Source organism: Caretta caretta, chromosome 2 (genome assembly GCF_965140235.1).
Source record: "Caretta caretta isolate rCarCar2 chromosome 2, rCarCar1.hap1, whole genome shotgun sequence".
In the NCBI taxonomy this organism is placed as follows: domain Eukaryota; kingdom Metazoa; phylum Chordata; order Testudines; family Cheloniidae; genus Caretta; species Caretta caretta.
Window position 1 is genome coordinate 4249287 of NC_134207.1, and position 16443 is coordinate 4265729.

Consider the following 16443-nt stretch of genomic DNA (forward strand, 5'->3'; position numbering starts at 1 on the left):
GACTAGACTTCTTCCAGAAATTGTTTGTATAATCTTTTAATAAATTTCTGCTACAGGTTTGTCTTTTTTTTTTTTTTTTTAAAATCCTTGAGTTAATTGCCAGTTAACTCTAGCTAGTTAACATCTCTAAAGGCTATTCTGAATACTCAACAAACATTTGCAGTTTACCCAAGGCTGATCCCTATACACTGAGGTAACAACTCCAGTGTGTACATAATCTAATTGTATTTTTAGTGTTGACTAGTTAAAAACACATACAGTTGGGTTTTAGATGTATATGTACATAGTTCTATTTAGTTAGTTCTAGACTCATTAGTATTAAACAGCCACAACTTCTCAGTAAATGGTATTGTTAATAATTTCTTTTGAAAGTTAAAATATTTTCTACAAGTAGTATCCTACCTGCTATATGACTTGTTTAACTGTGCTCTCACTAGTTCTGCATCTCACTTTTCCTAACTTTATTTCTTAATGCTGTCATAGGAACTAAAAAAAAGTAAGTACTTACAGGTCAATATCTTGTCACTTCTGCTTTCTTTTTTTTTTCCAATAAAATCACTGGATTTGCATGTACTGGTGCTAGGATTTTGTTCACCTCAGTTATAAACAGGTCACTGTCAATTTAAGTTTTCTGTCTTCTAATAGAAATGACAATGTGCTTATAGGAATTTACCATTCACCAGTACAACAGTTCATTTTGGTTTCACTTCTTTGGAGAGGAAGATCTCTCATCTGGTTTTACATGAGAACACACATCCTGTAATAGTAATAGAGTCCTAAGTACCCTTATTAAATACATAATGCACAGGTACCCCCATATATGCACATCACAATGACTGCTATTCATTGATTAATCAGAGAGGTCATTTGAGGTGTTGCAAGAAACTGTCACTAATTATGTTAAACTGGATTTAAGTAATCTCCCATTTTATCTGCTATGTAGTTGCTTTCTTATAGAATCATAGAATATCAGGGTTGGAAGGGACCTCAGGAGGTCATCTAGTCCAACCCCCTGACCAATCCCCAATTTTTGCCCCAGATCTCTAAATGGCCCCCTCAAGGATTGAACTCATAACCCTGGGTTTAGCAGGCCAATGCTCAAACCACTGAGCTATCCCTCCCCCCTAATGTCAGACCTCAATTATAGTAATGCAGACTAAATGTTAAACATGTAATAGCAGAATATTAAGAGCGAAGACTATCTCCCCTCTTCTCTGAAGTAGTTGAGAATTGTAACCAGAAGGAGACCTTTAGATGCAGAGCAAGCACTTTCCTGCCACGGATTTACCGGATACAATCACATGTGACTTTTTAAATGGAAGGCTTTATCTGTTCACTTCCAGCCTATATTTTGTTCTTGGTATGATTTAAGAAAACCCAATCCAATGAGCAACCCCCTTCTGTTAATCTAAAACACCTCGTACAAATCGTGATACCCGAAGTTCCCACTTCAGTGTCCTTATTGAGCTATTGCAGTCAATACGTTAAAAGTTCAGGTTTATAGACATAACTGTCCTATCCATCTTAGGCGCATGCTGATCTGAGTAAGCATGCACTTTCCCTGCACTTTCACATTTTGTACACTTAAGATGATCAAAACTAGGTGAACAGTATAATAAAATTATACAACCCTTGCAACATTGTAGTTTAATTTTGAATAACACGATGAAGTGAGCTGTAGCTCACAAAAGCTTATGCTCAAATAAATTTGTTAGTCTCTAAGGTGCCACAAGTACTCCTTTTCTTTTTGCGATTACAGACTAACACGGCTGCTACTCTGAAACGTGTTTTAAGTAATCACTGGCTGTGAAAAGTCCTAATCCTATTCCTTCTTCAGTCCTAATCCTTTTCAGTATCATCATCCCTTTTCCTTCTCCACCTACTGCTCAATAACCCAAATTCAGGTTATTTCTTCCTCTGTGGAGGATGCTATTTTTCTGTGGATACACTGGAAGGAGGCTCCTGTGCGAAACAGTTCCTCAGTGTAAATGGCCAAACATTCCATTCCCTTTAAAAGGTTTCTTGTAGTAGGTATTGCTAGTCAACATTTGTCTTGTGGGGTAGAGACTGCTCCCTTTTTCTCTGAGTACAAAGGTTAACATGTACAATATTTCTAAGTCAGAAATCTGACACTAAAATAAGTGTGGGGCTACCATGCTTTTACAATGAAAGAGTGAAATGTGGTCATCTTTACATTCTAGAGTACTTTGTGCACCTGATTAACATTTTAGTCATTTTTATGCAACTAGCATGTGTTCTGACTTTAACCTATAATCTGATGTCATCATTGCCTGCTTGGTCACAATGCCAAGGAAGCTGTGACAGCATGGCTAATCCTGAGGGCCTGATCATAGAGTTGCTGCTTTATCCCTACATTGCCACGCACTTAATGGGGCGCTTTGACTTTGAAAGTAATAAGTAGGATTAATTCTCTCTATCTTGGAAACTGGTGGCTTACTGTAATAAGAAGTGTTTTATTAATGTCCATAGGGTAAAGCAGGGTTTCCAGTTTCAATATTTTAATCAAGAGAAATATATTGTTTGTTTCAGTTGGACAAGAGTTGTTCGGTGTCTTCTGTAGCTGATGAAAAGTATCAGTTTTTATTTGTAAGCAAAAAAAAAAAAAAGGGTTCCCCTTAGAAATTGTGATTTTAATACTGTATTTAGATTATAGATTTTTAAAAAATATCTTAATGTAAAAATTCCCAAAATAATAAGTGTAAGTTTAAAATGGCAAAGGCACTTATATTTGAAAATACTTTCCCCTTTACTTGTCTGCCAAGTCCTGAGATACGAATTTCTGATTTTTTTTCCCAACTGTTGGTATCGCCATCTGTACCAATGGAATGTTGGAAAATGTTCAGTTTTAAATGATTCTGATTTGATCACCTATTGCAGAGTGACATAGAATCTTGAAACTGAGACGGGCAGGTAAGCAAAAAACTGCAGCTACTTAATTTTAAATTGGATTTGTGCACTTACTCTTTTACTATCTTGAAACTTGGTAGCTAACCATTACCTGGATTTCTGAGCACTGCTGTAAATCTTGCAGTTAGGAAAATCTCTCCAATGTCATGTTTGATAATTTTGATATACTGGAAGCTAAATTTGACTTCATAGTGGATTATAAACAATATTTAAAGCACAAGACTCTCACTCCAAACAAATGCAACATTTGTTCCACTTCCTTTGTATGGCATATTTCAGTTGATTTAAATGTGAAACGATAGCATTTAACAAAGTCTAGCTTAAAGTTATAGGTAGATCTTTCTAAAACTGCTGTATTTAAAATAAGCTTGTCACATATAATGAAGGTTAATATATATGAACCCTGAGATACCCTCTTAAAATCTCTTGTCCTTTCCATTTGGCAGGAATTGGTTTTTAACTGAAATCCAGTGAGTGTCAAAGTTTGTTGGCTCAAAATATATTTGAGATATTCATGGTTTCCAAGAAAGCCAGGAGCCCGTTACTAACACATAACCTTACTCCAACCTAATAATGGGTGCACATTACTTCAGTTAAACGAAGCCAAATTCATTTTCAAGAGCGTATTTTATGAAAAAATGCGTAAGCATCCCTTATCTTAGCTAACTTTGTGCAGCTCTGGGAATAGTTTCCTTTGCTCCCTCTGCTGGTTTTATAGCAGTGAAGTACAATACAGCATGTCCTATATTGGCAGTGGTTACAAAAGATTTTCATGAGTAGGGAATTTTTTTTTTAAACAAGTTTTCCAAAAATACTGGTTTAAGGATATCTAGTTAGCACATTGTTGGTGTTTAACAGACGATGATTTGGAAAATCCCTCCACTATACCATAAAACTTTGAAAAGGATTCAAGTTTGGCCTACGCTACTGACAGCTGTACCTTACAGTGTAAAATGTGAACTACATGTAGAGTCCTGTGGCTTTAGTTTTTGAGGACTTAATACAGGTATGACCAGAGGAAATGTGAACGTGGAAGCAGATAACTTAATTAAAAAGGTGCTTTACAGAGAAATAGATCAATTTTGAACTTGCATTAAACATGTGGACAATTTAATGCCTTCTCACTGAAATGTTTAAACAATTAAATAGAAATTGAATTAAAAGCCCAAAGCACCATTTCTTAATATATTAATCGTGACTGAGTGGTGGGTTTTTATATAATCTTTGCAATGCTTAAGATATGGCTAAAATCTAATGTATGCCATTGGCTTCTTTAGTTATGTTGCAACTACATTACTGTGCTTATCTTTTAATGCTGCCACTATTTGGAAGATGAGGACAAGGAAGCTCCCGTATTCACTAGAAAAGGTCTGGTTGGACAAGCACCTTTATGATGAAGCAGAGAGGCTCCATTATGAAAGAGAAGCCACGTTGGCAGCCTCAGCCTCTGAAAAGTGCCGAGAGATGGAGGCAATGAACAGCCCCGATGATCCTGTCGAGGGCGACTTGAAAGACGTGAAAAGAGTGAGAAATGGAAAGAAGCAAAAGAAAAGGAAGCGCTCTCCAAAAACCAAGAGTTTGGTCTCCAAGGTAGATTTCGTCCTGACTGGTTTATTAGCTGATCGCGTGTGGTTTGACAAACCTTTCTTCGATCACGCTGAAAACATGTTCAGAAAGAAACTTGTAGATGACCTGACCCAGAAGGCCCCTGAGACTGAACTGGTTGCTGAGCAGCCAGCATTAGTGTCCTGGTCAGAAGAAGCTGTCCCAGGTGTTCATAAGCCAAGGAAGAACCTAGCAGCCTTGCACTGCACCCATGCAAGTCTGATTGCTTGTCACCATGTCATCCAGAATGTCTGGGTCAACAAGTTCAACTTCGATGATGCAGAGAAGGTGTTTGTTGAAAGGTCTCAATCTTTTGTTCATCCACACTTCCTCGATCTTCCATCGGTACGATGGAACAGTGACTATGGTGATGTTGATCAACGAACTCCAGATGAAGGGTATATAACAGCTCTACCTACTCCTGCAACCCCTGCTACACCACATCTGTCAACAGATGATGTGGTTCATTCTGGTGCGTCTTTCATTACCAGTTTGCCCAGTCCTGCACACCAGACAATAAATGGCAAGCCTCAGATATTGAGCTTGCAGGCATTGATCTCGGAGGTGTGGCTGGAGAAACCTATTTATGATGATGCTGAGAAATGTTTCTACGAGAACATGACTGATGGGCATCCCCCAGGGAAGGTGAAGCCACAAGAGCGCAGCCGCCCAGAAGCCTCGAAGAGCAGCCGAAAGGACAAGAAGGGCCACAGTCCCGGGAAACGAATGAATTCCCGACATGTGGAGCTCACCACCAACCCTTCCCTTTCTAAAGATGCCGAGCACCCTCCACCTACCTGGTATTTCCTGCACAAGGACAATGAGCCTTTGTGGCTTAGTAAACCCACATACGACAGTGCTGAATCACGATACTATGCATCTGAGGCCCTGAAAATGTTGAGCAGACAAGATAATGCAAGGGTTCCAGAACTCACGCTAGCAAAACAGTCTCGACCTGCTTCTCGTGCTGCAAGCGTTCCCGCATCAGAAACTAAGTAGGAAAAGCTTATTCTGGGGTAACACTCAAACTCGAAAAATTGATGTTTCAGGATTGAGCTGAAATAATTTGCGTATGTAGAAGGCAAACTCCCTGTGGGTCTTTAGTGCCAAACACAACACTGGCACTATAGACGTAACCTCCAATCACCGAAGGTCCTGTTTAACCTTAATCAGGCTTCGCTTTACCAGCAGGGTTATTGGAGGGCCCTCTTTTTTAAGGTAGTTCACTGTTACGATGAGTTGTAATTAATTCTCAAACACCCCGGGACATCGGAAGTTAAGTTGTTGTCATTTTATAGCTGGAGCCAGGCAAGTTAGATAATTTGCTCAAGATCACAGAGAACTGAAGTCAAAGGAGGGGTTAGAACTCTTGACTTGGGAGTTCTGACTCCCAGTCCTGTGCTCAGGCCACCCATTTCTTGCACAGAGCCTTTAATCCCAAAGTGCTTTACCGGCAGAAAGGTGGAGGGGATGACCGTATCGTCTGAGCATTGCTTTGGGGGTGGCACAGGTGACTTAGCCCCTCATCATTCTGAGGTTCATAAACTGAGTTTTAGGCAGGTTTAGCAGTAGCCTTTTTTGTGTGGATTAGATCTTTAGGATGGATATGGTGTTTGCAGTGCATGAGTATTAAAGATCCTGTTGCATCCTTCACAAGAGAAGGAATTTGTTCCAGTGGCTTTGACCAAAATTTCCCTAGAATTTGCTGTATGTAGGTTTTCCACTGGCTTCCCCTGAGAAGTGGATGCTTTTTTGTGGCACTGTGTGTATTCAGTTTGTAGAGGAGCTTTGGGATCCTTTGGGATGAAAGGTGCCATTTGACTGTAAAAGAGGCTCAAAGTTTCAATCTGGAGACCGCAGGTGCCTCCTCTGAACAATTGAGGGAAGATAGTTTTACTAATCTGATAAACCATTTTGTCTAAAAGTGGGTGTTTAATCTGGGCGTGTAAGGGCAGGTGAACTAGATTATAACAAATCCAATGAACAAACATTGGAGCTGGGAAGGGAGATGAATTTTTAAAATGCAGAAAATATCCATAGTTATTGGCCCTGTGATTAGTCTAATTAGAACAGTCTAATTTTGTTTCAAGGCTGGAAATATTTGAAAGCTGCCTGTCTTGGGTGAGTATAGAACAGCATTTTTGTTCCACTGTACATGAAACAATGCAGCTTGTATTTTCATTTTACATAATTGCATTCTACTTGCTGAACCCAAAACTTTTCTACCGTTCAGAGGCCACATTACCTTCTGAGCTGTAGCTCTTCTGTGGGTTTAAAGGCCAGTACTTAAGTGCTGCTTTGTAGCCCAGCAGTGGGAATTAGATTAACCTCAATAAATTCACAGAGAATAGGTCTGTCTTTCTCCTCCCTTTGAGGAGACACTTGTGATCCCTTGAGTTTGAATTGTATTCTCTGTGGCCAGATGGAGGAAGGAGAATCTGTACCACACACACTCCCCATGAAATGAAGATTGCATCAGTACAACATGTACAGTGTGTGGTGGATATGTCCTGTGCATAATTAGGATTGTGTGTGGTAAACTGGCTGCATGTAGCCTTGTGTATATGGACAGCATTTCTGGCAGTCACTTGCAGGAATGATGTGAACATTGGGAAGGGGTTACAGAATTTGGAGAGGGTTTTGTAGCAGTCTCTCTTGATCCTTCTCTGCTTTTCTGAATGGGTCGGTGTTGGTACTGAGATGTTTTTACAACTGTACAGTACAAAGCATTACTTGGTCAACCAGTGTTGCGATCTGGAGGTGTGTTTTGGAGGATTTGTAGGGCTTGCAAAGGTCTAGGCTGGTTCATGAAGTTATGGTCCTTGTCTTAGGGCATTTGAGTGGTGTAAACTTTTCCTAAAAGATGTTTAAATGCCCTTTACATAAGCTGATATTCCTTAGTTGCTATGTTCCTGCTTACGCGTCTCACAACAGGGCCTTGTCATTGCTGTTACTTCACTGAGATGCTCCTTTCTTGTCTCCTCTTACCCCTCAAACTGACCTTTTGTCCTGAGCTCCTGTACTGTGCCCTTGCTTTGAAATAACTGTATGTCCTCCATGTTAGGTTCTTGTAATAGCCCTATCCCCCAATACACCATGAGGTTAAATAGTCTTTGGAAGCTGTTTAACTGCATACTCATGTTAAGTTAACCCCTTTGCCTCTGAATTCATTGTTACCACTTACAAAGTAATAGGTTGACCTACTTTCGTAGCCATTTTAGAACCCATATGCATTTTAGAACATCCCCCTTATCCCACACATGGAGTGGAATCTCATGATTTCTGACTAACACAATGCACAATGGGAAGGATATCTCCCCAATAGTGTAACAGTTTAATTTCTAAATGACTACAGGGTCTTCTGAAAATACAGCCCTGCAGGTCCATCTTCGACCCCTCTATATGCCATCTTCTGTGGTTCTTGACTTGAAAGGAGACACTATTTTAGTATCTCTGTTTTGTTTGTTTGTCATGCCATGTACTATTCAGGAGTTATCTAGGAAGACTGGGTAATCTGGTTCTGCCGCACACTCAGTGATACATTGCCCATCTAGAGGGTCCGAACTGCGCTAGCATTAACCATGTAAAATAATCTACTCCTGGGGGCATTCTGTGCCAAAAAATTATGCACACAATATTTTAAAATTGTCAAAATAACTCTATACATAATCATGCCAGTTTCAATTATTTTGGTAGTTTATTTCAAAATATGTCAGCAAGCATATTTATAACAATATGGACACACAAAAATTCCCCCAGGAGAAGAGCGTTAAAGAAATCGCTATGACACCCCACTTCCTGTTTCTGTGCCCCCTTCCCCTCCACACCCAGAACATGGCCGTGGGGGGCAGACACCCACAGCTCCCTCCTTCTCCCCCCCCCCAGAGCCCAGCTGCAGAGCCCCCCGCCCATCCAATACACCCGCACCCCTCCCAGAGCCCAGTTGCGGGGGCCCCCCTTTGCCCAGACACCCAACACCCCCCCCAAAAAAAAATAAAAATAAAAAACCAAACAAACCTGGGGATCCAAAGGGAGAAACATCCTGATGCTTGGTACCAGGCTTGCACAGAGTTTCCTGCGTGCCACCCTCTCCTTCCCTCAGGGCATGCTGGGAACTGAGGCATCCAGGAATCCTCTAGCTCCCTCTCCACCCAGCAGTGTCTTCTGTGTGCAAGCTGGGCTCTGCTGAGTCCAGTGGCCCCTAGTGGTGACTAGCAACAATCCAGCCCATTTCTGTGGGGTAAAGGAAATTCTGCACGCACACTGTTAATTTCTGCAAAATTCTGCATTGCGCAGTGGCACAGAATTCCCCCAGGAGTAAAGATAGCCTGGTTGGAGCAGAACAGTTCTGATACAGGTGTGGGCAGGGCTAGAACCATGTGCTCAACTTGCTCCTGTTTGAACACTGCTTCTTAACATAGATGTAATGTGGCTAAAACACTGTCCTCCACTCTGTGTTGTGTTACAAGCTATGTTAAGGAACTTAGTACTTTTAGTTACTAAGGCTGGCTAGGCATATTTAAAAAAAAAAAAAAAGTCTCCGTACATGAGCCAAAAGTTTTGCGATTCTGTCCAGTTTTTAAAGCTATTGTATTAATTGACCTGTGTGGATTTTTAGGTGTCTTGACATTTTGATCTATATATCCTGGTGGAGTTGGCATTTACAGAGGGGAAGGTGCAGACTGTCCAACATTTACAGCTCCCACTTCATGCTGTGTTGCTAAATACAGGTCAGATCAGGCAGGCAGGTGGGTGGATGATTAGAATGCCCTGCTTTCTTAATAGGATCCCATTTACTTGAAGCTTTTCACCAGAGAGGAAGAAAGATAAAGGGCAGAAAGCTACAATGTAGTCCTGTAGGGTGGGGGGGAATACGTGCTATTGCTGATGAACCTGATACAAGCAATTAATCTTAAATGTTCCTAGGTGCTCATAATGTCTCTTCTTATTTGCAGAAAAATGGCAGCTGAATTCCTTATGCATGAGAAGATCTGGTTTGATAAATTCAAGTATGACGATGCTGAGAAGAGATACTATGAACAGATGAATGGGCCAGTTGCCAGTCCTTCGTGCCAACAGGTAATACATATCCTCAAGTAGTAAGGAAGTGGTTTTTGCTGTGTGCTACAGTCTAAGGAGCTCCCAGTACTGATAGCAGGTGAAAGAATGACCCTTCTCACCTGTATGTAGTTAAGGTCTGGTAGTAATTCTCCTATTCTGGAGACCAATTTGTAAGAGATCCTCTCTTGGACTATCAGGTCCTGTCACCAAATTCCCTGTTTGGTTTTCAAAATGTTTCATTGTGGGGACCACAAAGAATTGCTTCAAACCCCTCCAGTGTTCCACAGGCTATAGTTTGAGAACCACAGTGTTCAAAATATAGGGTGTATCTGAAGCTGATTTGCCCGTGTACAAGATGAGGTTCAGCTGTGTGAATGCGGGGAACACTGGGTTATAGTTTACCTGGTCTTTTCTTAATCCTTCGGGTTACTTGCGCCCTACCTGCAGCAGGGCCACAAATAGGGTCTGTGACCTATCTGTGAGTAATTTTCTATCCCATTCACAAGCTCTGAGAACAAATGTTGAGGTAATAGGGGAGGGTGGGAAGTTATGCTTGGGACTGACCTACCTGAGCTATTACAATATCTAGCAATTCCCTGTTTTCCCAGGGAGCCAGTGTTCAGGAGTGTCCAAGCTGCTTTTTTGCCAGGCACATCCTGGAGACCGAGTGCCTGATGGGAATAGAGCGGTGCTAACACTCCAGAGAGATTGTGACCCACATTCCCTTTCTGGCTTTGCTGTAAAGTTAACAGGCGGGAATGCTGCAAATATTACTTGTCTGCACCAGAGCAGTGGTGGCTATGCTGGGGGAAGAGAAGGGAAAGCAAACTCCAGTTCCAGCATAAAGTACTCAGGGTGGCTCACACTTCCGTTCCTGAGGCATCTGCACCCCCACAACTGGAGTAAGATTGTCGGGAGCAGTGATGCTCCCTTCCTAAAATGTAAAGGACGGTTAACTGCATATGCATTTAATTTCATAGAAAGCGGCTTGAAAACTTAAATGGCTGTTTTGTGAGTGGCAGGGCCAAGCTTTTAAACAAAGGTCAATGCTTTAGTAGCTTCTAGGCATGTTCTGCTGAATTTCTGCTGGCTATGCTACCATAGCGGTAGCACAAAGCTCTGTACAACATTTATTTGAAGGGCAGATGTTCCTACAGTAGGTCTAAAAAATTGGAAGTTTTAAGTAAAACATTAAAGCAGATTCTAAAGCACAACTGTGCTCTGTGTAGTAGAAAGGGGAATAATTAGAATATCACATGACACACAAAGAACTTTCAGTGAAGAAGGAAATTTTACCTGCCAGAAGTGGCCTGAAACTCAACTGACTGAAACTCTTGGAGCTGTTTATTACAACACTCCCTTCCTAGTAAGGAAGTCTTCAGTAAACTTTTTTTAATTTGCATCAAATTTGGAAGTGCCATGCTAGTGTGGGATTATTTGGGGCTGACTGGTGCCCAATGTGAAATGAGTTTTGGTACTCAGTCCAGTTTCCAGCGGACAGGAGTCCGTGTCACAGAAATCTCTGCTATAATTGGTGCCCTTGTTGGTAGTCTCAGAGAGCCAAGGAATACTTGGACCCTGGAAACTGAACTCTCACCCCAGGAGGTGGACCCTCCAGTTTGGGGATGTGGCACCCAAATGTGGAAAAGCTATTCAAAGAGTGGGTATAGCCCAGGCTGTGGCAGTGCTAGAAGGTTTCAGTCTGCAGGACTCTGCCGCTTCACACCAGCATGAAATTCACACACAATCTTTTAAGGAAATTAGCTGCCTAACCAGAGCTCCAGGGGCACTCTAATGTGATCCTGATAACCTGCCTGAGCGATAGCTATGCCAGCCTGTCAGCGTACCAGAGTGGGGAGAAGCAAAACATTGAGGTCTCAAAACTCTGCAACTGGACACTGTTCTGGAGGCATAGCATGACATGACCAATACTAAGCTGCAGTCATTGCACTCCGTGTCTCCAACTGATGCTTCTTGAAAACCTGCCTCCAATACTCACTCAATCATTGCTAAAAAATCCAATCTTCTCCCTCATAGCTGCCCACAGCAATTTCTCATGTCTCATTTTACAAAACATCTTGGTTCTTTCTGCGCTGTTTGCAGGAGAACGGAGCCAGCACGATCCTACGCGACATTGCCAGAGCCAGGGAGAATATCCAGAAATCGCTGGCCGGAGTGAGTACCCAAGCTCTCTCACCAGCTGGCTACCTGCAGTCCATTTTTAGCTATGGCGCATCTCACAGATCTCCTCCACTATGACTGATTCCATAGATTGTGGGGCGGCTTATTTTAAGTTAGAGGAGACTGACAAGGTGTGCAGTGCTGTGTACCACCGGACTAGCTCCGTTTTATCAAGAACACCCGATATTACCAGAAATGCATGCTGTGTAACTGCTTACCTTAGCACAATGACTTTAAAATTAAAGGGCAATTGCACTGGGGCTAAAATTCAGTGGTGTCTTCAGGAGCTATGCATTTCTTACTTTTTTCTCCCAGTGGAATGTTTGAGTTGGTTCCAACGATCTTAACTAACACACAACCAATTTAACCCTAGTTAAAATACCCCTGCTGAGCAGCACAGGGACAGCACGTATCTGTCAGCAGGGGCATGTTTGTATACCGGGGTACACTGAACTACCACCTTCGCTTTCCTGTTGGCTTTCAGTTAGGGTATGTGCAAAGAAATGGCATCTTCCATCTACTGTTTCTAGGGTACTCGGCTTGGCTACTAGTTTTAACTCTGAACACTACTACAATAGCTTGGTCATATCCCTTGCTGGAGCTTTTATTGCTGCTGATCCATAATCAGTTTGTCACCAAGCTGGCTGTTTTAATCACTGTGATGGTTCAGAAAGGAATTTAGCTCCTGTATTAAGAGGTGTTGTGCTGACTTATTGGGGGGAGGAAGGATAGTGACCAGGATACTAATCCAAGATATCCCTCCTGTTTTCTCATCTGTAAAATGGAGGTAATCGTGTCAACTACTCACAGGAAGGTTGTGAGGCCAAATCAATATTTGTAAAACATTGAGATCCTCAGATGGAAGATGCATAACAAGTGCAAAACTAGAACTATTAGGTGTCTGGTCCTATGTACTGATGGCCCAGTAATGCCTCCTGAGGAAGGAACCTAGCTATTGACTTGGAATTCAAAATATGCCTATTATAAGATGAGTAGTGACCCAGATATCTTGGGTAGATAAACAGGAATGAATGGAACTGCTTTTCCCTGGGTCCTCTCATTGGGCCTGCAGTTTTTGTTGTGTCAAGTTCAGCTGTATAGTTCTGTGTTAGAATAACTGAGATCACTTGCAGGAGTAAAGCTGCTCAATGCAGAATTGGTCACTTGGAATTTGATGCAATGACAGCAGGCAGACTGGGAGAAAAAACAAGAGAAAAGGATTAGATTTGCTTTCTAAATTGGTCCTGAAAACAGGTCATAGGTTTTGGAAGTGAAGAGGGGAAACAACTGATGTTTTAAAATCCTACTCAGGAGGGCAGTGCTGGGAGTAAATCGTTGGATCGTTGATTGATGTGCTGCTGCTGACTGCTTTTCTTGTGATGCTGCAGTTGCTAACGGCATGGGCAAGCTGGGAAATCTGCATTGAAATAACCTGCAAATTTATAATCTTCCACAATCTGCTTGGGTTTTCACTATAAATCTTTATTCAAGTCTTCCATCTTAGATTTAAGGTCTAAACATCCTAGACTATGGAGAGTTCAGCCAACAATCAAAGACAAGCTTTTCAGATAGTAATAGAAAGTGGAATGGACTTTGAAAGTGCTTCCTAATGGAGATCAGGCTCAATGTTGATTGTAAATCCTTTTTTCTCTCTTTTCCTCCATGCCCCCAGCTCGTAATAAGAACAAGGGCCTGGTGAGAGTGGGCGGGGAGGGGAGAGAAGGGGGAATCTTGAATCCAAAGCTGCCTCACAAATGGAGCTTGCAGCTCTGTTCTGAAGGCAGGTTCTCCGTTTGGTGAATGTCCCCTTGTTTCCCAGAGGGCAGCCTCGGCCTGATGATCTTCACTTGTGCTGCAATGGGAGTCCTGTTACAGAAGTCTATTTTATCTAATTGAGGCTTAGATGGGAGGGCGTAGAGGAATTTAGGATTGGGACAGCCAAGCACTGTAGTCTCAGAGGTGGGGGAGTCAGGGCAAGAGGGCTAGGGAAGTCAAGGCAGCATCAGAACAAGTGTCTTTTGTGAAGATAATGTTGTAGTCTCTGTGGCTTAGAAGCCAAATAATTTGTTTGTATATTGACTTTCTCATATGCTGGGGTTTCCTGTAGTCTCAAGTCCTGTGTTGAAATTTCAACATGTTTGAGGTTTTTGAGAGTGAAAGATTCTAGGGACCTTACACTCCACGCATCTGAAGTAGTGGGTTTTCGACCACGAAAGCCCACACCCAAATAAATCTGCCAGCCTAAAGGTGCCACCAGACTCCCCGTCGTTTCAACAAAAGTGAGTAGGCAGAAAGTGCTATCAAATGCAGTTAATCTCTGGGAGGATTCCCAAAAGGATGGATTTTAAATCTGAGAATTGTGCAGTGGAGGCTCTAAAGAGTATGAAATACATGCTTGAATTTGCAGTTAAAACTGCCTAAAGTGGGAAAACTCATTGCAGCCTTACCTAGGTAGCTGTTAAGGTGGCTTCATAATAACATAGCACACCCACAACCATTGTGTAACCCTTGAGATATGTGCACTGCTTACCCAAGCGCATGCATGGTATTAATGACCTCTCCGTCCCTCCTTGTTCATCATCTCTTGTTGGTCTTGCCTGATATTGGCTTTGTTAGCTCTTTGTGGCAGACACTGCAATCTTAATTTTTCTTGTAAAGCACCGTGTGCATCTGTAATGCAACATAATAAATCATCTGTGCTGGTGCACAGCTAGGAAGTATGAGCGGTTGGCTTCCGCTTCTTAGACATCCAGGAAGAGAGACAGGTCTGAAATACCAAATTCCCTAGCTTTCCGTTTCTAAAGGATCATTATAAATTATGGACAGTAACAATACAAGCACCAAAAGTAAACCTCTATCCTGATATAACGTGGGTTCGCATACAATGCGATAAAGCTCTGACATGCTGCTCTGAGAAGCGTGTTAAGGGTGCCGGGCTGTGTTGCTCCTTTTCCTGCTGCAGGTGAGTACCGGGGGCATCCTTTCCCCAACCTCCCCGCACTCACCGGCGGCGGGAAGTGGAACAGCCCGGCCCCAACCCGCTCCACTCGGCCACCTCCCAGCTGCAATGCTCTGCTTCCTGCCGCAGGTGAGTACGGCGGGCGTCCTTTCCCCAACCTCCCCGCACTCACTGGCGGCAGGAAGCGGAGCAGCCCTGCTCCAGCCCACTCCACTCTGCCACCTCTCAGCCGCAGTGCTCTGCTTTCTGCTGCGGGTGAGTGCAGGACCTTTCCCCAACACCGCCCCCCCCACCAACCCAGCAACACGGCTGGCGCTGGGGCAAGGGAAGCGGAGCGGGCTGGGGCCATGTCGCTCTGCTTCCCGCCATAGGTGACTGCGGGGGGCGTCCTTTCCCCGGCGGCGGGAAGCGGAGCGCCGCGGCTGGGAGGTGGCGGAGTGGAGCAGGCTGGGGCCACGTTGCTCCGCTTCCCGCCGCTGCCAGTGAGCACCTGTTAGGCGGTGTGGCTGGGGGGTGGACGGGTCAGAGCAGTCAGGGGACAGGAACATGGGGGTTGGGTAGGGGGTGGGGTCCTGGGGGTGATGAGGGATGCAGGGGTCTCTGGAGGGGGTGGTCAGAGAACAAGGAACAGTGGGGGGCAAAGCAAGTTCAATATAACGTGGTCTCAGCTATAATGCGGTGAGATTTTTTGGTCTCCCAAGGACCGCATTATATCGGGGTAGAGGTGTAGTTGTACAGAATAGCATAAATGTGTTACATTGATTTATAGCCTGATACATGGATTTTGTTCTCAGACCTCACAAAACAGTTTTACACTAAATTTGTGGAATGATTTAGGAGGCCTGTTGGTTTTTGTGCTTAGTATCCGGGGTTTGGGTGGTGGTAAAGAGAGTCAAAGTATGGGAACTTCAGCTTGATAATGTGAAGATGGAGAGAACTGTTCTCTGGCTCTGACTAGAGATGGAAAGATGGAAGAATTTCATTTTTCTAGCTCTTTCCTGGTTGCGTTTCATGGCTCTGTTGCAAATAGCAATACTGCAGTTTGACAGTCATTATCTAGAAATGCATAAATACGGTGCAGTGGATGGATTTGAGGATCTGAGGTAGTGGTTTGCATCTCCCAAAAAGAGATTAAAAAAAAAAAAAAGATGCCAGAAACATTTATTTGCACATACCTTTCATTCTGCTTTGCATGGACATGTGTGCTTTTATAATCACTCATTTCAGCCCATCTGTTTGATACTAATATTTTCTTATTATGTACCTTTAATTTGTACACAAAGAACAGCTTTACAGCTGGAATGCATTGAGTCATCAATACTGTGTGTGAAATCGAAGGATTTTTTATTTATTTTGTGATGTGACATTAAAGTATATTGGAAGTCCAGAGACTAATGGAGTCTTTGATGCACTTGTTGTGCCAATGTGGGTGATTGTATACATGTATTCCCAGTATTCACATGGGCCCGGGAGACCAGAGACTGCTAGTGTCTTCAAATACACCCTACTGTTTTGCAAACCTTATTTCCCAAAGAGACAATGGAAGGGGCTTTATTATTTGTATTAGAGTGGTGTCTAGAGGGCCGAATGAGATCAGGACCACTAAGGCATTGGACTGGGACTTAAAAGTTCTGGGTTCTGTTCCCTGCTGTCCTACAGGCTTAGGCAAGTCACTTAACCTCTCTGTACCTGCATTCCCCATCTTTAAT

General features: G+C 42.9%; 1 protein-coding gene across 6 annotated transcripts in view; it reads left to right on the forward strand.

Moving 5' to 3' along the window:
• EEF1D (eukaryotic translation elongation factor 1 delta) overlaps positions 1–16443 on the forward strand; it is a 45220-nt gene that overhangs the window by 4448 nt on the left and 24329 nt on the right. For 2 of the 6 annotated variants that reach the window (XM_048841834.2, XM_048841835.2), the window contains exons 1-3: positions 4261–5528; positions 9489–9612; positions 11698–11769. In XM_048841834.2, coding sequence (XP_048697791.2) covers positions 4261–5528; positions 9489–9612; positions 11698–11769 — 1464 coding nt within the window. Of the gene's footprint in view, positions 1–4260; positions 5529–9488; positions 9613–11697; positions 11770–16443 lie in introns of those variants that run through there. The other 4 variants (XM_048841837.2, XM_075124891.1, XM_048841836.2 and 1 more) reach the window with 3 other exon arrangements.